At 43.0% G+C, this 21,304-nt stretch overlaps 1 protein-coding gene across 3 annotated transcripts in view; it reads left to right on the forward strand.

Annotated features, from left to right (window-relative positions):
• LOC144763565 (uncharacterized) overlaps nucleotides 1–21,304 on the forward strand; it is an 803,973-nt gene that overhangs the window by 571,145 nt on the left and 211,524 nt on the right. For all 3 annotated transcript variants that reach the window (XM_078649286.1, XM_078649284.1, XM_078649285.1), the window contains one exon: nucleotides 1,601–1,730. In XM_078649286.1, the coding sequence (XP_078505412.1) occupies nucleotides 1,601–1,730 (130 nt within the window). The remainder of the gene's footprint in view (nucleotides 1–1,600; nucleotides 1,731–21,304) is intronic.

Below are 21,304 nucleotides of genomic sequence, written 5' to 3' on the forward strand. Positions count from 1 at the left end.
TTTCTCTGAGGGAGCCGATCAGGGGCAGTAGATACAGATTAAAAAGAAGCGGTGAAAGAAAAGAGCCATGTGGCACCCTGCAGGCTAATTTGACTTTGGGGGAGGAGAACTGACCAAGGCCAACAGCTTGAGTGTGGTTGCTGAGAAAGGATAAGAGCCACTTAAGAGTCACGTCCTGGATCCCGTCATTACTGACGCGATTGTCCAGAAGGTCATGGTCGACCAGGTCATAGGCTGCCAAAAGATCAAGGAGACCAGTGCCTGGGTAATTGCCTTATCCGCTCCCCTTCTAAGTTCATCAACAACTGTGAGAATGACTGTCTGTGGAATGAGCCGTTCAGAAGCCCGCCTGGTGAGGGTCAAGATAGTAGAGGAGTTCGATATAGGAGCTGAGGCACATGTGCTTCCAGAACCTTAGCTAAATAGGGGAGCAGATAGATAGGGTGATAGTTTGTTAATATTTTGAAAGCAGAAAGCCTAGTCATGCTGTTTATTCCGCCATAGACGATAAGTAGATGGGAATGCATAAAAGGCAACTTGTGTAGCATAGCTTTAAGTGGGCTGGGTCTCACTGGTGCTGAGCACCAGCAGTTTTTTAAAGGAGGCCGCGTAACGGGGCTCTGTTTTGTGCCCTGATACAGGCGGTCCGTTTTCTTCCGAACTTCAGTGACAGCAGGCACAACAATGTGCGTGGCTCACACTGCTCACTTATCAGTAGTGGAGAAGTTAAGGCATGACGTCATGCCAGGTGAGCGTTGGCGGGGAAGGGAAATCCTTTTAAGAGCAATTTTCTCTCTGGATTTCCCTTCTCTTTTTGAAACTCAGGAGCAGCAACATTGTAATGGTGTCACCACAGCTCTAAATGGAAACTTTTTCAATATTATGTATAAGCCATAGTTGCTGCTTATTTATCTTATGCTACTAACAACCATTGACAAGGCCAAAAGTCCTAACTTGTTGTAGGTGTAATGTTACTTGTATTGTATATCTGGATGCAATGAAAGAAGCAGCAAAATACCAGTCGGGCGGCACACTATGCAGAACTCAAGTTTTTAGCTTAAGTGTTTTTAAGCCACTCCGTTAATCACATCAGCCACGCCTCTTTGAGACACCCCTCTCCCCCCCAGTTTTTTAATCCAACTTAATGCCCTACTGAAATGTAAACAGTATCACAATCTTACAGACAAGTGTTGTTTAAATCCACGATTATCTCAGCAAGTAAACCTTCATGATGAAGAGTCGGACATGGTATGAATTTAATTTGGCTGTGGTTGATCACCCCGACAGTTACTGTGTATGAACTCTTGAGTGCTGATGCATCCATAGTCCGAGCACTGCAGGCAGTGTTAGTTGATGCAAAATGTTTCCCAAAAAAGTGCACAAATGTAAGCTTTTTACAGGACAGATTCTTGATTAGGATGTGTTGCATTACAAAAAAAAGACTGTTAGTAAACCTTGCTTTTTGTAATCAAATGTCATATGCTCTTTAACATCGGAATGGTTATGTACTATAAACAAGGTATTAATAATTGGGACCTCTCTTTGCTATTACATGGAGTAATGATTCTTCTAGAACTAAAGACATTTTTCTCCCCACCAGGTTCCTGTATGAACTATCACTCATCCCTAACTTTTACGAACGGACCTTCTGTATTCTTTTCCGGGACACCTTTTTAGACACACTTCCTTCAATCCATCGCAAAATTGAGCTGCTAAGAAGCGTGTGTGAGGTAAGTCTCTGAGGTGCTATAGAAGAAGAGTAAATGTTGTAATGTGTGTTCATAGTGAAGAAATGAAGCACAATGATTTGAGAAGAATCGTAAATGATAACGTACGTTTTCAGATTTCTTTCTTCTCCAACACACCACTATTTAAATACTAATCCTCTGTTAAACCCGGTTTGAAAAGTTCTGGGACCTAAAGTTTCACCATACACTTTGTAATGAGAAAAGGGTAAAACATTTGCTTAGTGTGCACTCGTGGATGACGGAGAGGGCGCTTACTCGCCCTGCTTTGACCAAGTGATAGCGGTTTCCATGCCGCTGCATGATTGATAACGAAGACAGAATCGCGAAGCGCATCTTGGTCCCTCTCACGGACCGGGTACTTCGTTTCACACTCTCCAAACATGGATTTTTCTCATTTGGGGATAGATGTAGGTAATAGCAAATTGCCGAATGGTAAATACCGAATTTTACCGATTCGGTATTTACTAATCGGTAATTGCTATGTAGGTTAAAAAATCGGTAAAAATACCGATTCGGTAAGATTCGGTACCGAATCAGTATTTGCCATTGATTCCTATGGGCCTTGAAGCCCATAGGATTCAATAGCAAATACCGATTCGGTAATTACCGAATCGGTAAGATTACCGATTTTACAAGGGGGACAGGGTGTCACTTTGACACCCTGTTGCAACCCTGTTTCTGGCTTGTGTGCCATGTGACACACATACATGCCCTTAGGGCATTTCTGTGTGCCACATGGCACAGGTGTACATGCACAGATGTGCATGTACACTGGAATTTGTTATTTACCATGTAATAGTATTACATGGTAAATAACGAATCTCTAATGGCCTGTGGCACTGCCTACATCTGTATTTACCGATTCGGTAAATTTACCGATTCGGTATTTTTACAGAATCGGTAAATTTACCGATTCTGTAAATTTAGCCTACCTACATGTCCAATCCCAAATACCGGTCGGTAACGGCCGAAATCGTCCGTTACCGACCGGTAATTGGCGACCTACATCGGGCCCTTGATCTGTTCAGCTATGAAGCCTCTTGGACCCCCCACTTCTCGATCACAACTTAGCTGCTCACATTTGTCATTTAGAGTAATTTACAACTACCATCCAAGCGCTGTACCATATTCAGTAACCATTATCCTGATGATGACCTGTAATTGAACAGGTCAAAAATCTGTCGACTACCCAGCGCAAACCGTGGTGTTGACGTGGTCACCCAACTCAATCCTAATGAAAATGCCTACCTTGTATATCTTTTTCTGTACCGTAGACCACTTAATTATTTTTAAACTGTTATTTGCTGTTCATGCTGTTTCCTCACCCTTGTGTCACTGTGCTGTTCACTGTCACTAGCACATTCAGTGCACACGTGTGTGTTATGGTTACTTTCTGTAAAATTGTACTGTAGTGCTGATACAACTACTTAGAAATAATAATCTATAGTCTACCATACTTTCTTGTGGGATCCCTTCTCTTCCCCCTTGGAGTGATTCATACTCACTTTGTAATTGTCCCCCCTAATGATTACTGGTTGAGACATTGTTCTTAGGCTACATAGTGTGAGAATAAGGCTTTACCTTGAGGAGATTCCACCTCAAGCTAGGTAGCTTTGCAGATGTTTTCTAGACTTAACAGTTAGGTTGTGACTGCTATAACATGCTGTTTGAAATGGGGTTTACTGGTTGTCTTTGGTATACCCCCAGGCCAGGCAGAACCCACCAGTCTAGTCAGGGTAAGCTAGATACACAACTAAAATAACCTGTGCTCACCCTCTGGTAGCTTGGCATAGATCAGGCAGGCTTATGAAAAGAGGCAATATGTAAAGAATTTGTGCAACACACACACAGTAACACAATGAATCCACCACAAAAAGACTCCACACATGTTTAGAAATATAGATTATTATAATCTGAACAAAACAAGATCATACCAATAAAAAAAACAGTGAACATTGTGCAAGCTCCAGCAGGAGGCGGGGAGCCAGTGGGACCGTAGGGGCATTGGGGCTCCCCCCATGGTACCCAATGCAGAGGGCCGGCCCTAGAGTCCCCGGGACCATGAGTGGCCCAGGAGGGGGGGGCCACATGACCCCCCACATGAATTGAAAAAGGAAAAAGGGTGGGCTCAGGGGATGAGGTCCCCGGGGCCAGAAATCGCCCAGGGAAGGGGGGCCACTCATCCCCCTCCCCAGAAATATAATTAAAAAAAATATCGGGTCCCCAGAGCCAATAGTGGCCCAGGGAAAGGGTGGTGCATAGCCCCTTTCCCGTTCCTTTTTAAAAAAAAGATAAAAAATGCTCAGACCCCCGGGGATGGGGTCCCCGGGGCCAAAAGTAGCCCAGGGAAGGAGGGCCACACAGCCCCCTCCCAAAAAGAAAAAAACAAAAAAGAAACAGGCAACTCGTTGGAGGCCCCGCCCCCTCCCTACAACACTCTGCAAATGCACCCCCTGGCTCGTTTTAAGTTGGGCGAGTAAGTCCTGTTGAATACTGAGTGTCCCTGGGAACCACCAGGTACCTCCAATAAGCGCCTCTGAGCTGCATTGCAGAGAGGTGGTTCAAGGCCACGCCCCTTATTACTCCTTTCTGCAATAGAGCTCTGTGGTGCTTACTGGAGGTACCTGGTGGGATAGTTGGCCTCTAGGGACCATCAGAATTCAAGGGGACTTAATCCCCCAACTTACAATGTACCAGGGGGCACGTTTGCACAGTGGTGCAGGGAGGAGGTGGGCCTGACGTAAGTGTGCAAATGTGCCCCCAGGAGCGTTGTAAATTGGGGGATTAAGTCCTCTGAAATACTTAGGGTCCCTAGGGGCCAACTAGCTCACCAGGTACCTCCAGTAAGCACCACAGAGCTGTGTTGCAGAGAGGTGATTTAAGGCTACACCCCTTTTTACACCTCTCTGCAACACAGCTCAGTGGCACTTACTGGTGGGCTAGTTGGCCCCCAGGGACATTCAGGACTCAAGGGTACTTAATCCCCCAATTTACTACACGCCAGGGGGTGCATTTGCACAGTGGTGCCAGGAGGGGGTGGGGCATGATATAACAAGTTATCAATCCTGCTGTGTGGGACTTACTGGAGGGAATAAAAAGGGTAGTTCACCCCCAAGATTGGCGTTGGGGGCTAACTATCCCTCCTGTTACCAAAGGTGTTTAAAGGCCACGCTCACCTTTCTCCACTACTCTGTGAACGCAGCTGCTATGTTCTAGTTAGAAATTAGCATTTAAAAAAACCTTTGAAATTCACTGAAAAAAACATAGGTTTCAGGTATGTTAGTTAGAAGTTAGCATTTAAAAAACCTCAGAAATTCACAGAAAAAACTAAGTTTCAGGTACCTTTTACTCGTAGAAAACCATAAAAATGTGGCCATTAACTCACTATAACTTGCGCCCCCACAATGCACTGCTGATGACGTCATTTTATCGCTTATGAAGTGGTCAATGACATCACTGACATCTCAAATTACATCACTGATATTATCATATTATCACTGATGACATCATCCAGTGAATGTGTATTTCTTTAAAGTTTAAATATGTTTTATTTATTTATATATATATATATATATATATATATATATATATATATATATATATATATATATATATATAAAGACGAAGCTCCTCCTCAGCTTGCTCTGCGCTCGCAGACACCGCCTCCACGCCAGCAAAAGAATGAGGACCGGACCAACAGAGTCAGCAAGATGGTAATTTTTATTTTAGAACAGAACCAGCGACGCGTTTCGAGCAAAAAGCCCTTGGTCACGCTGCAACATGTTTTAAATCATTATGCTTTTTTATAGGTTGATGCAGTGATATTGACACCGCCCCCGGGTGGCGTCCACCATAATCATGTGACATATAGTAAACAGTGAAAACACACTATCGCCAATATACTGTTCCATTTGCTGGTATAAGTGCAGAGAATTATTACTGGTTAAATCCAGGATTTATGTTGATTATAACAGATAATACAGTTTATAAATAAAAAGTATTAAAAAGCAATTTCTGTTGTCAAATATAAGTTCAAATGACATGTATACCAATACTGTGCAAATATGCAAATTCTTATATATAGCAGCGAAAGCTTATAAAGTGCAAAGATTAAAAAGTGCATAAGTGATAAAGATGAAATAAAGTGCTAGAGAATTGCGGGAACCTACTACACTACCATTAGTACAGTAATGTGCAAATATGCAATGAACATTAAAAAATGCATGATTAAATTCATCAGGCAATCATTGTTCTATACTAAGTTCTTTTAAAGTGTTCCAGGTAAATCAAAAACATTACTATCCAAAAAGCTAAAAATGACAATATGTATAAATAAGACCATATTTCATATATATACATCCCACACCACCTTTACATACCCTCCCCCACAACTAACAAATGACATTAGATTACCTCAAAGAAAAACCCCACTATTATAGTGAACACAATGAAAAAAAAACCAAAATTACAACCCCAATATCTACATCTATATACATATATATACTCACACACATATGAAGATATATGTGCGAACATACATGCACACACATGCAGATACCAATTCAGACCTGTTCTTTATATACAAATATACATATGTAATATTAGTACCTTTCCTCATTAATTCCATGTATGTAGATGTTCAGCACAAAATTATTATACACGGCTCCAAAATTTATATCTTCATAATTAAATCACTGTACAGTCTAAAAGTTGTCATATAAGTGATTATCTAAAATTCTTTCAAATAGACCTGGAATAGAATTGTATGAATCTATTTAAAAATTGGATATTGCTCGTACTGTATGATAAAGTGCACCATGTATGTCACCGTGAGTGAGTAACGATCTAAATTATCACTAGTTATAAAAGCAATTCATGGGACAAGGAATAACCCCAACGTGCGGTGCCTCTAATAGGGAACCTAACTAGAAGCACCAATCTTAATGCCACGGGGAAAGAAATAGATGGAATAGAGCAACCAGTATCAATATATAATTACAGAAAATGGTGCATTTCCTCAATGTTATTCAGCCCATTAGGACAGCGGCTATCAAGTTCCAAAATAAATCTGGATTCTAATTTCCTGAGTTCTATTTCACGGTCACCTCCTCTCCTTGATTTCGGTACTGCTCCAATCACAAAATAACTGAGGCAGTTTAAATCTTTATTATGAAACCGCTTGAAATGTCGGGCGACCGGGTAAGTAGGATCGCTGTGGAGGATAGCCCGTAAATGCTGTAGTATTCGGACGTGCACCTGGAGCTTAGTGCTGCCAACGTATCTAAGCCCACAGGTGCACGCCAGAACGTATACGGCATACTCAGTTTTGCAGTTGTAGTTGCCATTGATGGTCTTGGCAACTGTGCTAAACGGAGTAGAATAGTGAGTGGTGGTGACACCGAACTTACAGGCCCTACAACTGGAACATTTGAAGAATCCCTTATTCGGGCGTAGCCATGGGATCTTGGTCTTTAATTCAGGCGCAGCTTTATCCAAGTAATTGCCCGTGGTTTTGGCCCGTCTAAAGGTGACAGTCGGAGAAGAGGGTAATCTGGTATTTAAAATGTGACCACTTAAAATGATCGGCCAATGTTTATTCAAGATTGACCTGATTTTCCTATCTTCCCTACTGAAAGTAGTAATAAGCCGTGGGCATTCTCTTTGGGATTCTGTGTTCACAGATAGATCAGTAGTAGAGGTAGACACTGGGAAAAGACTCTCCCTAGATCTTGAAAGGGATTTGGTAACTGCTGCATTTAATATATGCTCAGAGTACCCTCTAGCTCTCAATCTGTTGAGAAGTTGTTTTAAGCAGTCATCAAAGTCAGAAGAGGAACTGCAAATTCTCTTTAACCTGAGGATTTCCCCATAGGGGATTCCAGAGATCGTATGTCTGGGATGCATACTGGTTGCATGCAATGTAGCATTGCCTGCGGTCTGTTTCCTATGAAGGGTAGTGTTGAGAGTTCCATCGGAGACATATACCTCAACATCCAAAAATTGGATGCGAGTTTTATGAATGTGGGCCGTGAAGTTAAGATTCACCGCATTGTCATTGATGTCATGAATAAAAGACAATGCTTCCTCTTTGCTACCCTTCCAGACGATGAAAACATCGATGTACCTTAAAAAACACCTAACATGATTCTCCATCAATATTTTATGGCGCACCATGAGGACCCGCTCCTCCCACCAACCAACGTGCAAGCACGCATAGCTGGGAGAGAAGCAGGCCCCCATCGCTACACCCCTAAGTTGCCTATAAATCTCCTTACCAAAGGAAAAGAAGTTGTTGTTAAGGCACCATTCTATAAGGCCTACAATCACCTTATTGTGTTCATAATATTGGATGGGTCTGCTAGAGAGGTAGTGTTGTACGGCTAATAAACCTTGTGCGTGATCTATGCTGGTGTACAGCGATTCGACATCCAATGAAATGAGCCACATATCACTCTCCCATGTTATTTCAGCTATTTTGGTTAAAAAATCACTGGTATCACGGGTAAAGCTGGGGAGTTGTTTAACAAAGTCTTGGAGGAAAAAGTCAACGTACTCCAACTTTTTCCCCTGCACTGCCAATGGCAGACACAATTGGCCTGCCTGGAAGTGGTTGCACGGCCTTGTGTACCTTCGGAATAAGGTAAAGGGAAGGCAAGATGGGAAAATTAACATACATGAATTTATATTCTTCAGATGATATTAGTCCCTCCCTTTTCCATTGGCTTAAAGACTTGTGTAGCTGAGATGTGGCTTTTTCATATTCTTTTTGTGTACTTTTAGCATAACAGAGGGGGTCATCAAGTTGGCGATTGGCTTCCGCAATATAAGCTTTTTTAGGCCAAATTACTAGATTACCCCCCTTGTCCGATTTCTTGATCACTATATCAGGGTTGTTATCTAATTTCTTCATCAGCTTTTCATAGGCAATTTTTCTATAAGTCTCCTTAGTGCGTCGTTTGTTGTTGGTTTGGGTATACAATTTCTTGATGTCATTAGTAACGCAGTCGTGAAAAATGTCAATAGCGTCTTTTGGCATTAAAGGTATGAATTTTGATTTGCTGTGGAAAGGACTTAAACCAGCTCCTTTAGGAAGGATGGGGACTTGTCTTAAGCGATTCTGGGTTGTGTCTATAGAATCAGATTCCGCATCATTGTTTGAGTTGAGTAAATCATTGGCATCAAGGAAAACATGTGTGTCTGATGCCAATAACAAAACTGGTTCTCCAAATACATTTACTCTTGTATCGTCATTCTGATCATCGGAATCTTTGGCTGATTGTAAGGCGAAATGTTTTTTTAGTTTAAGTTTCCTTATGAAGCAGAAAAGATCAACTCTAGTCATGGTATAGTTGAAATTTTGTATCGGTGAATAACTCAATCCCAATGTGAGTAATTGCTCCTCTGCTTTGTCAAGAACAACATTGGAAAGATTAATGATGGTGTTGTCGCTTATCGTCGTTTCCCCCATATTTTTTTCTTTTTCTGTTGCTGTGTCTGCACACCGGCGCTGCTTCCTTCTGCGCCGTTGTTCCTTCCTACGTTTGTTTCTCCTTTGTTTGTTTGTGGATTGTGTTGCCACGATCTCAGGGTTTGGAGCCTCTCCTTTACTACAAAATCCATTTCCTGCTGGAGATTTAGTGTTTCCAGTCCGGTTAAGTTTAAATCAGAACTAGCTGAACCCGAAGATAAAGATTCTAGGCTGGATGCACTCGTGACCGATGAGTCCGTTTGATGTGCCATTCCCTCAGCACAAGACGCACTAGATGCCGTTGGATCAGAGTTAGTTGATGCCATCCCATTACTGGTTTTGGATGCAAAAGCGTTCTTCTTGTTGGTATACGCCTGTCTTTTGGCTGTATTATACTTCCTGGAAAATGTGAAGATCCTGCCCAAGCGGTAATCATCTGCATTCCGAGTAAACTTGGATGCTTTACGAGCCTTTATTTTTTCTTCATGTTTGTGAAGTTGCTCATTCATATTATCTGTGAGTTTTTTTATTTCCACCGCATTTTGGCAAGCATCAATTTCCAGTTCTAGTGTTTTAATCTGTTCCAACAATTTAGCACGATCACTAACAGCAAATTCAATTAATATGCAAACTAAATTCATCGATGCAGCCAAGTTGCTTTCCCCCCATTTTTGCAACATGGCTGGGTCCGGGTTATCAAAACTGGGGGCCAGTAAAATTCTCAGTCCTCGGGGCACCCGACCCACCTCTTCATATTTGCTGAGGGATTTGTGTTCCCACCATTTTGTGCATTCTGCCTTACGTAATTTCACTAGTTCCTTAAACAGATGTTTCAAATCTTTTGTTTGTGAATTGCCATTATCGCTTTATATATATATATATAACTGCGACCAAAGCCTAGTGGGGCTGAAACGTGTTGGTGGGGTGAAATGATGAATTAAAAAGCTGAAAAACCATCCGGGAGTGCCGCCTCCTTTGTTCTAAATATATATATTCACCAAGATCGGCAGTGGGAACCAGCTGAATTTTGAAGGGCAGTGGAGCATTATAGGCAAGCTAGTCCCATATAAAGTGACATGACATTGAACATTTGACAACCGAGAAAACTGTTACACCGGCACCACTTGGGGGTTACTGTTGAAACCTGTAAAACCGAAGTACTCATTTCTGCTGTTGTGTATGAAGATAATATTGAAGTAACACCTTATACACTGTCCCTTTAAAAACTGGATATAAGGACTGAAGTCCCTTCTCACTGTTCTGTAAGTTACGTTATTTAAACCTCAACGAACCCACGAACACGGCAGCTTGGCATTTGAGGAAAAGTTATGGAAACTCGAAACGCGTTATGCCTGTGTGTTTTTATCCGTGAATAAAAAGAACTTTTACAGCACTGATGGTGTGGTCCGTGCAGCATGAGGTATTGCACACGTCTTTTGTGATATATATATAATGCGCCAAGGTGTATTGAAGAATGAGTGGGTGTATTAGTGTATGTATGGATGACTTGGTTAGTAGGTGGGTGACTGATTGTATAAGTGACTGATTAAGTGTTTTTTTTTTAATGCATGGGTTAGTGAGAAAACTGTTTAAATGTCTGTATCAGTCTGTCAGTTGGTATATAAGCGGCTGCATGGGTTGGTGAGTAGCTATATGACTGCCTATATGGGTTATGGATTGGTTGTCTGAGTAGCTGTATGGGTGCCTGCGTGTCTTTGTGAGTGAGTGGGTGGGGATGGATGACTCTGTGCATAGATGTGTGAGTAGTGATTCACTGGGTGTATGGGTTCAAGAGTGCATCTGTGAAGGGCTGTATGGGTGGGTGAGTGCGGGTATAGGTATGTTGATGAGTAAATTGATGTCCCAGTGGTATGTGTGAGTAAATTCATATGTGAAAGGCAGTATATGTGATTGTTGGGTATATACATGACTATACATGACAGTGAGTGATTGTGAGAATGGCTGTATGGATGAGTGTCTGCTTGTATGAGTGATTGTATAAGAGAGTACATATGTGTTAGTATTTGTATAAATAAGTGAGGTGGTCTGTGTACAACTGTATAGGTGAGTAAATGGGTGTGATTGATTCTTTGCATGACTGAGGAGGTGTGTGAGTAAGTCCATGGATGAGTGGTGCTGTGTAGGTGTATATATAGGTGTGTGTGAGTGTATGTATAGGTGCATGAGTGCATTGATAGTGTTGTATTGATGAGTGACTGCATGTATGAGTTACTGTTTGGGTGGATAAGTAGATGTGTGTGTTGACCTAAGAATCCGTGAGCGCGTATGTAGTAACTGGTATTTGTGTGTCTATGGTTTCGAAAATTATAGTCTGTTTTTAGAGTGGGTGTATCAAAGGTTATATTAGGGTGTGAGGAGGTGCAACAGATATTAGGTGCAAGATGTCATGAGTGATGTCATTTGAGATGTCATCAGTGATGTCACTGACCAGGTCTTGAGTGATATATGTGACATCATCAACAGTGTATTGCGGGGGCTCAAGTTATAGTTAGCTCTAATAACTAGAACAGCTGAATTTCTCTGTTTTGTATGAGTGATCTGTCCAACTAACTAAAACGTCACTGAAACCTATGTTTTTTTTCCAGTGAATTTTTAAGTTTTTTAAAATGCTAATTTCGAACTAGAACGTCCCTGAAACCTGTATTTTTTTTTTTTAATATTATGTATATATACTGCTATAAGTGACAGTTTAATGTACTACATTTAGAAAATTACTTATATTACATATGACATACATTTAAATGATTCAAAATGTTTTTTTATAGAAGGATTGAAGTAGCTATGGAAGTAGTCAACTATTTGAATAGTAACTTGTATATACATGTAAAGAGTATCATAAACAGGCATGTGCATAATGAACAGCATAATAAACAGTCAGCAGCAATAAAGCATATCCTTTCAATTATGTATTTAGAATTAGATGATCGAAAGCTTTGTTGCTGGTTCAGTTAATATTTTTATATGCTAGATATAGTTTTGAAACCTTATCTGCAATCAGTATATTTTATTTGTTTGTAAAGTTGTACTTCAGTGCTCTATTTGCAGTAGGATCTGTTAATGTACACCATGTGTATGAAGGGTTACTGCTTGCTTGATATGAGATTTAAAAAATATTTGCCAATCTTAATTTGGTGTTGTACTACATGTAAGTGAACTGCTAGCTATGAGGTATGTAAGAGCTGCGGAATGAGATGTGGGTGTAATCTATATTATGTAGTTTCAATTGTAAGTTGTGTGTAATGACCACTTAAAGACTTATATGTACAGTTTTAGAGGCAGTATCACACCCACACTGGAATCCACATGCCTATCTACAACATGGTAGTGACTAAAATACCCACTGAGACATTTATAGAGGCACTTCAATATTCACTCTCAAACATCCTCAGGTGCTATTTAAGTAGCACTGATAGTTGTATACAAACTTACATACCCAAAAGGTCAGTAATATACCCAGAGAGCAATTCATGCCAATTTTACCATACTTGTTCACAGCTCCAGTAACAGAGGCGTTCAAATACTACCATACTTTCTTAAATATGCAAACAGACCTACTAATACACCCCTTGAGATAGTGTCACAAGCATCTAAACATTCACTCATGCACAGACACAACTCCTATGATCTAGCACAAAGTGAGGCAGTGAGACACTCGGTTAAATACCCCAATTGGGACTAACGCATACAAGAGTCAATCCATGCCACCCCTTACAGACCAATTTAGTCAGAGCCAGCTATGTACTAAAAAGAATTCTTACATATAGAAACAGACCACCACATAGGGACTGAGACACTAATTCAGATATCTAGTGTTAGAAATGGGGGTCTCTAATTGGCACAGGTAGGTACCTTTGACCAAATAGGAACCCTTGCTTCTAGTCAAGGTAATATACACTCTAAATAACCCCTGCTCACCCCTTGGTAGCTTGGCATGTGAGCGCTCTCCTCGAGGACGCTTCACGGGATGAACTGGATAGCCTTCCCGGGCTCGAGCGTGGCTTCCCTCTCTGGCTCAGGGCTGACATCCTGCTGGGAGGCTCCCCTCCGGCAGTGTTGTCTTGGGGCAATCCGGGTTGCCAGGCAACGCAGAGGAGCACAGCACAGCTTTCTTCTCCCTGGATAGTGATCTCGCTGACAACTTGTGCCAGCGGTGGTGACTGCAAAAACAACAAGTGATGGACTGAATGTGGATCAATGTCACACACTCCCCCAGTCAAAAGATCTGGGCCCAAATCCATCGTTTTTTTGCACTCCACACCACCCTGGGTTAGACAATGGCGATATGCAAATCAGCTCTGACCCTGTTGCCCCATGGGAACAGTCCAGTCCGAACTACAAAGGCCATGTCCTTCCCAGAACGGAATCAAGCATCCGAGGACCGGACCGGTTTCGAGGTAACACCTCTCTTCAGCCCGGCTAGCTTGACTCCAAGTGGTGTGGAGTGCCTGGGACCCACGTCTGGGCATCCCCAGCGCACTTAGGGCGGCAATTGCAAAAACAACAAGTGATGGACTGAATGTGGATCAATGTCACACACTCCCCCAGTCAAAAGATCTGGGCCCAAATCCATCGTTTTTTTGCACTCCACACCACCCTGGGTTAGACAATGGCGATATGCAAATCAGCTCTGACCCTGTTGCCCCATGGGAACAGTCCAGTCCGAACTACAAAGGCCATGTCCTTCCCAGAACGGAATCAAGCATCCGAGGACCGGACCGGTTTCGAGGTAACACCTCTCTTCAGCCCGGCTAGCTTGACTCCAAGTGGTGTGGAGTGCCTGGGACCCACGTCTGGGCATCCCCAGCGCACTTAGGGCGGCAATTGCAAAAACAACAAGTGATGGACTGAATGTGGATCAATGTCACACACTCCCCCAGTCAAAAGATCTGGGCCCAAATCCATCGTTTTTTTGCACTCCACACCACCCTGGGTTAGACAATGGCGATATGGCGGTGGTGACGGCACATGCTGAAATCTGATCAGTCCCACTTCTGCAAGCTCCTCGCAGTCACAAGCTGAGCGCTGGCACATTCACTCAGTGGTGCCGAGGCATTTTTACGAGTGAAGCTCCTTTTAGCAATGCAGGGCTTTACGAAGGTTACACACTGTGTCCAGACACACGCACACAGCATTACAGAGATCTTAGAAACTTTGATGTTCCTGAGTTTCCACAAAAGGAGGCTAGCTCTACTCAAGCCCTTGGAGATTTCCTTTCAAGCAGGGGACACAGCACACAGCAAAGTTCACTTCCTTCTTTTGGCAGAATAGCAACTGTAGGTCAGCCCCAGAACACACATCAAGGGCAGTCCTTCTCAGTCTCTTCTGCTCTTCTCCTCAGCAAAGTTTCTTCTTGATTCCAGGATGATCTAAAGTACAGGGGTTTCAGCTCTAATATTTATACCCCAAATGTCTTTGTTCTCTATGTGTAAGGGGCCCTGAACCCAGTCCAAACCAGTTCCGTGTGCACTCTGCCAGTGCATCACTTCTTCCTTTGTCAGTGTGGGCCAGGGTCTTCAGACACACTGCAGGAGGTGGAGCTAGTCTATTGTGGAAGGCAGGCACCACCCTAGTCTGGTACAGGTGCTACTCCTCCCACTACTTCAAATGCAGATTGGTCTATTCAGCTCAGGGCTAACTGACCCAGACTCCTGGAGCCCCCCAGCCCCTGTCGCTCCACAGCCAGACAGTCAATCCACAACCAGGCAGAGGCACACAAGATGGTTGGACAAGAAAACAGGCACTTACAAAAAGTGCTATTTTCAAACACAGAATTTAAAAACCACCCTTACAAAATAATGTGTTATTAAATTTTGAGTTCAGAGATACCAGACTCTAATTTTCTATCTTACTCCTATGGGAAGATATGCTTGTAAATAAATGTTCCAGAGCATTCCCCATTCTGTCCTATGGTCAAGATAGCCTTTCAATAGTCATAAATAAAATTGGCAGTATTTCACTATCAGGACATGTTACACACACCAGTACATGTCCTACCTTTCGCATACACTGCATCCTGCCCGGGGGGGTACCTTAGACCTGCTATAGGGGTGTCCTATGTGTAAGAAAAGGGAAGGGTAAGGTCTGGCAAGTGGATACGCTGGCCAGGTCTAAATGGCAGTTAACAAACTGCGTGCAGGCCTACAGTGGCAGGCCTGAGACAACTTTTCAGGGCTAATCATGTGGGTGGCACAATCAGTGCTGCAAGCCCACTAGTAGCATTTGGATTACCAGCCCTAGCACACTCGGTGCACGTTACTAGGGACCTACTGGTAAAACAAATATACCAATCATGGATACCCAATCACAATAAAAATGTACACAGAGAGCATATGCACTTTAGCACTGATCAGCAGTGGTAAAGTGCCCGCAGTCCTAAAGCCAACAACCCCAGGTCAGGAAAAAATAGGAGGAAGAAGCAAATAGTTTGGGGCTAACCCTGAAAAAGGGCCATTTCCAACATCTACTAAAGAACTGAGACTACCTAGTCACTCATCCAGTGTAGTAACCCTTTAAACATATTTCCGGCCTGATACACTTGAAGGTGTGCATCCAGTTCTAGTGCTTGGCTGATTTGGCATTTAAACCCCATGACAACCCTTAACCTGCTGTTCTTCCACACAGACAACTCACCCCTAAGGTAGCATGCAGCTAGGCCGTATGGTATGCTACTATGTACATAAAAGCTAATACATGTTCTTAGAGGATTTAGTGAGCTACATGTGCACTTATACACCCATATGCTCAGTTATACATCCACTATCCCACCCTGTATTGAATCTCATCTAAGTACATGGAAAAGGAGAGAGCTACTAATACACCCCAGAGACATTGTTAAAAGCATCTAAATATTCACTCACATGCAAAGACACAACTCTTATGTATCTAGCACTAATGGAGGTGGAAGCACATTCACTGAAATAACCCATAGTAACTAACACAACCAAGAGGCTGTCCGTGCGGGCCCTTACATAGACATTTGCAGATGGATATAGTCACAAAGATAGGGCGTGAAACCTGTCCTGCAACTCGTATAGCTATCTCCCAAAGGATGCAGCCTCTCACACACCCAGTCAGACATGCCCAGACGCACTTTCAAATTTATTCCTAGACACACACAACTCTTATGTAAGTAGGCCTCATGGACTTGGTTGCCCACACAGTTGTGTACCCCAATGCTCTGTAATTCACTGGATAACCAATCTATGTAGTTCCTACCATACACATTTAGAGTTGTCAAGTGTCAGTAAGAAAGCCACTCACATACCGGCATACTCACTTAAATATAAAGACATATTGAAATATGGACTGACATACTCATTCAGACACGTACTGAGGATCTAACACTAAGAATTCAGCCATACAAACTACCAACTCTTTCAACATGTCTTAGGTCTGCTACTGGACAGCCTCTGTATGTGGTTTTACTGCTAGGGAGAGTTCACAAGTTAAATATGTTGCAAAGTGTTAGCGGTCCTCTCCTACTACAAATATATGTACCATTAGGTAGGCTGTGTAACTGGATAAAACAGTGTTGAGCATGAAGAGAAAAATCCAGAAAAACCGACTTGTGAATAAAGCAAACTTTTCTGAAATCTTTAGAGGTGAATGGAAGCATGCAGCTAGCACTGAGCCTTTCTTTAAAGAATAAAGGTACTTCCAAGAGAACACAGTTCATGCAGTTGAAACAGCTGGTCAATGTTATGAGGTGAAGGGTAGTATTGCAATTCCTAAAGATGTTTTTGTGAAATTTTGAGGAAGTGATAGCTGAAGAGTTGCAGGGAAGGCATAGACAGTCCCCTGTATAGAAGTGAAATTGTAGCTGTATTTGTAGTGTTCAGCAGGAATCTATTGATATTTTGACAATTGTCCTATGCAAGCAGAACTGTGAAACAGAAAATTGCAGTTTTGCAAGGATAGGATCCATGCAAAGGAATAAATTAAAGCAATTTACAAGGACATTCCCTTGCTTGTATGTCAAGAGTGTGTTCCAAAGTACCTTTTATCATTTCAGAATGTTAGTTGTCCACCGCTCTGAAATGCGCAAGGTGGTTAGGAGACTCTACTATGTAAAAACATCTGCACTATGTTTAGGAGAAATGAATAAAGCTCTTTTGCGTGGTACAGTAGCAGAGGTAATACACATTTGTGGTGATGTTCAATTTGTCTTCTTTGGTTCTGAAGAAAAGTGTAGGTAAAATAAGGATTTGCTGTCTCCATATGTATAATACAGTATGGACATCCATTTCAGGCCATAGTTTGTATGGAGGCTGAGACACAGAATCTGCCAGCATCTGACCTACAAAAAGCCCTTAAAGTAAGAGTTGTGTTCTTACCTTTAGGTTTCAAGCAGACTATTGAAACTATTGGTGTGCAGAGAGAATCAAGAACCACTTGTCATTCTAGTAAATGGTGTACCTACAAAGAGTGAAACAAGCTGGTAAGAGTTAGTGGATATTAGTTAAAAGTTATATTCTACCTGGTACAAAATAATGTTTATTAAAAGAATGGAGATGTTGTTGAAGATGTGACCTATGCAGAGAAGAGGATGAAAGATTACCATCACGTGGACGGATTGTGAAAGGGGATCAATCCAGATAAGATGATGTATATGAACACTACAGCATTCATTCTCTGCATTACAAAGAATTGATCGGTGGGGTCGTTGGACAATTTCACATTTCAAGTGAAGCAAACACCTATGACAATATGGGCCGCCATAGTGCAAGGCAAGCAATATTAGGCCATTTTCTGGCACTGGCATATTGTATGTAATGTTTGGGCAAAATGGGCCACCATGCCGAAATACTGGCCCTAGCAGTGGAGATAAATATTGACATAAAGGGGTACCCATAGGACATTTTAAAAACATAATTGGTTGAACTCTTGTGGACTGTCGTATATCAGTAACTTGGCACACCTTGAAAAGATGTGACTATTTAGTGAGTGTGTTTTAGAGCCTTTGACCTTTTAGTAAATATATGTGAAGCATCAGAGGGGCAGTTTTCCTGCTGCCACCGGTCCCCCAGCTTCGCCTTTCTACGTTCTGACTAGCCTGTTACAGACCCCCAGAATCTGCAAGTGTTCCACACAATGGCTACTGTACAGCCCATCGAACCGTTCCTGATGGAAGGTCCACCATCCACGCTAGTGGCCAAGTGGAAAGATTGGGTGGACCGACTGAAGACCTATTTTGCGGCAGTGGGCCTGAAACCTGAAAGACAGCGCCCCATGCTACTGCATTTTGGTGGTGCTGCCATCCACAAGCTTGGAAAATCGGTGACAGAGGCAGGTCCTCCTCATACTTACAACACGCTGAATGCAGCCCAGACGGCGCACTTTGAGCCGCTTGCCAACCCCGATAATGAACGTTTCCTACGGAGGCAAGCGGGGCAGATTCCGGAAGAATCAGTCGATGTGTTTTACACCAGGCGCAGAGAACTAACAAGTACATGCACGCTTCCAGATGCTAATGATGAGATACGGGTGCAGTTCATACAGGGCTGCGCATATGTAAAATTGAGAGGACAGATACTTCAGGTCCCTGGGATGTCCATGACTGATAGGTTAATGATGGGGAGGTCCAAGGAGTTATCAAAGGTGCGAGCAGCGCACATGGAAGCGGCTTTACAATGCCAAGTAAAAATGGAATGGAACCCGTAAAAGCGTGGCATCTGGCAATACCGCCAAGAAAAGAAAAAAACATTCACGACCAGAGCCTGCTATAGTTGTGGAGGGCCATTTCCTCACCAAAGACCTTGCCCAGCCCAAGGAAAAAAGTGCTCAGCATGCAACAAACTCCATCATTTTGCACAAGTATGCCGTTCCACACCACGCAGGAGGCTGTGGACCAGACAAACGTCATGGACACTTCCCAAATTGGGGAAGGCGAGGAGGACTTGGATGACGACGATGTGGAGGAAGCAGTACACATGATTGATTAACACAATGCAACCAGATGGATGTCCAAAGTGGCGGACTCCAAATTGTATCATCCTGGTTGAGGGACACCCTATCCAGGTGCTTATCAGTACAGGGGCGTCTATCAACTTCAATGCAAGTTCCCTGCTACTGACTCTCCCTGTCGCAGCTTCCTTGAGGCCAACATCGACCCAAGTGGTCCCATCCCTTTGGCAACCGTGGATCCTGTTGCACTCACAGGTAGAGTTCTTAGTCGCACTCTACCACAAATAGAATCATGCCTCAACATTGACTCTCCTCCTGATAAAATTATAGGTAGTTTTCTGACCATTACTAAAACAATTAATGACGAACTATTAAGTAAATCAAAGGGAAATAAGAAACCAAAAAAGGGCTGGTTTAATGCTGCTACTAGGAGAGCCTATTCGTCTCTGAAGAAGGCACTCCGATGTAGCATCAGAAACAAATCTGAAATTGTCCGTCTTAGAAGGGAGTACAATCAGTCCCTAAAGCGGTGTAAGTTAGAGATCAAAAAAACCTTATGGTAGACACTGCACAAAAGTTGCCTTGTAAGGGACTCAATCACATTTTGGCGTACAGTTAAAACTCCCTTCTTAACAAATCCCAATTTGAACCCGAGAATCGAGGTGGCAGTGGATGAGTGCGCTTGGGTCACCCATTTCTCAGCTATTTTTGGGGGAACAGCTGCATCCACACAGGTACCTGCTGTACCTCGAGATGGTAGCAACCTCAGCTTCTCCCATGAGGAGGTAGTTACTGCACTAAAGTCTTCGAAATGTGGGAAAGCCCCTGGCCCTGATGGGGTTCCTCTTGATATATTTAGACATAATCTGGATTTGTGGTCCCCTATCCTCACTAGGGTCTTAGATGCAGTTAATGAAATAGGCCCAATTACCTCATGGAAATCCTCAATCCTTCTCCCAATGTTCAAGAAAGGGGATCAAAACGATCCAGCTTGTTATCGACCCATTTCTTTATTAGATGCAACGGGTAAGGTCGCAGGGCGGCTAGTCCTCCAAAAACTTCGTAGCTGGGCAGCCGAAAATCAAATACTGTCAGACCTACAGTACGGATTTCGTGAGGGTATGGGGACGGTAGAACAAGCACTAAATTTGTCTCTACTAGCGGGTAAATATGTGGGGGCGAAGAGGGGTAAACTCCATCTGGCATACGTCGACCTGTCGGCAGCGTTCGACTGTGTGTCTCATTGCAAGTTGTGGAACATCCTCATTAAAATAGGCGTAGACCCCCCTTTAATCCGCTTCATGCAAGACCTTTACTCAGGGGCATCTGCCAAAGTTCGCTATGGCACGGGGGGGAGTTAACCAGGTCTTTCGACGTGGTGAAGGGAGTCAGACATGGCTGTATGCTGGCTCCCTTCCTTTTTAACCTGTACACCAACATTCTGGAGGTGGCAATGCTAGAGGGTAGTCAGGATCTCCCCATGATTGGCCGTCGTCCTATTCCAGCTCTGCTCTATGCAGACGACGCAGTCATAATGGCGTGGACTCCCTGCCAACTACAATTGCTGGTCAACAGATATTGCCAATTCATGGAAAGCCTAGATCTAAAAGTTAATAATAAGAAAACCTTCATTATGCATGTTGGAAAACTCACTAGTCACACAAAGGGTATATATATACACAACACCAAGTTAGACTGCACAAAAACATACCCCTACCTGGGAATTCTGATCGATAATAAGCAAAACTGGCGACCAGCTATCCAAAGCAGGAAACTGTCATTCCTTAGAGCAGTAACGGCCCTCTCATCGTTTGCCCGGAATCTAGGTCAGCGCCCGGCACGCGAACTGCTCCAGATTTATCACGCTAAATGCTCTTCAGTAGCTTTATATGGAGCAGGAATATGGGGTTTTACTGCCATCACATCCATTCAAAAGGTGGAAAACTGTTTTCTAAGGTATCTTTTAGCGGTCCCCAAAAGCTCCCCGACCTACGGCTGCCGCGTGGAACTAGGTATGGACCATATATCTGACATCATTGCCATTCAACCGATCCTACTCTGGCAGCGTATATGGCAGCCTGATGAATGTAAGCTTACTCGCTCTTTGATTATCGACTGCCTTGCCCTAGAAAGATGGAAGAGCATAACATGGCTGGATTATGTT

This window comes from Lissotriton helveticus, chromosome 6, assembly GCF_964261635.1.
Source record: "Lissotriton helveticus chromosome 6, aLisHel1.1, whole genome shotgun sequence".
Classification (NCBI taxonomy): Eukaryota; Metazoa; Chordata; class Amphibia; order Caudata; family Salamandridae; genus Lissotriton; species Lissotriton helveticus.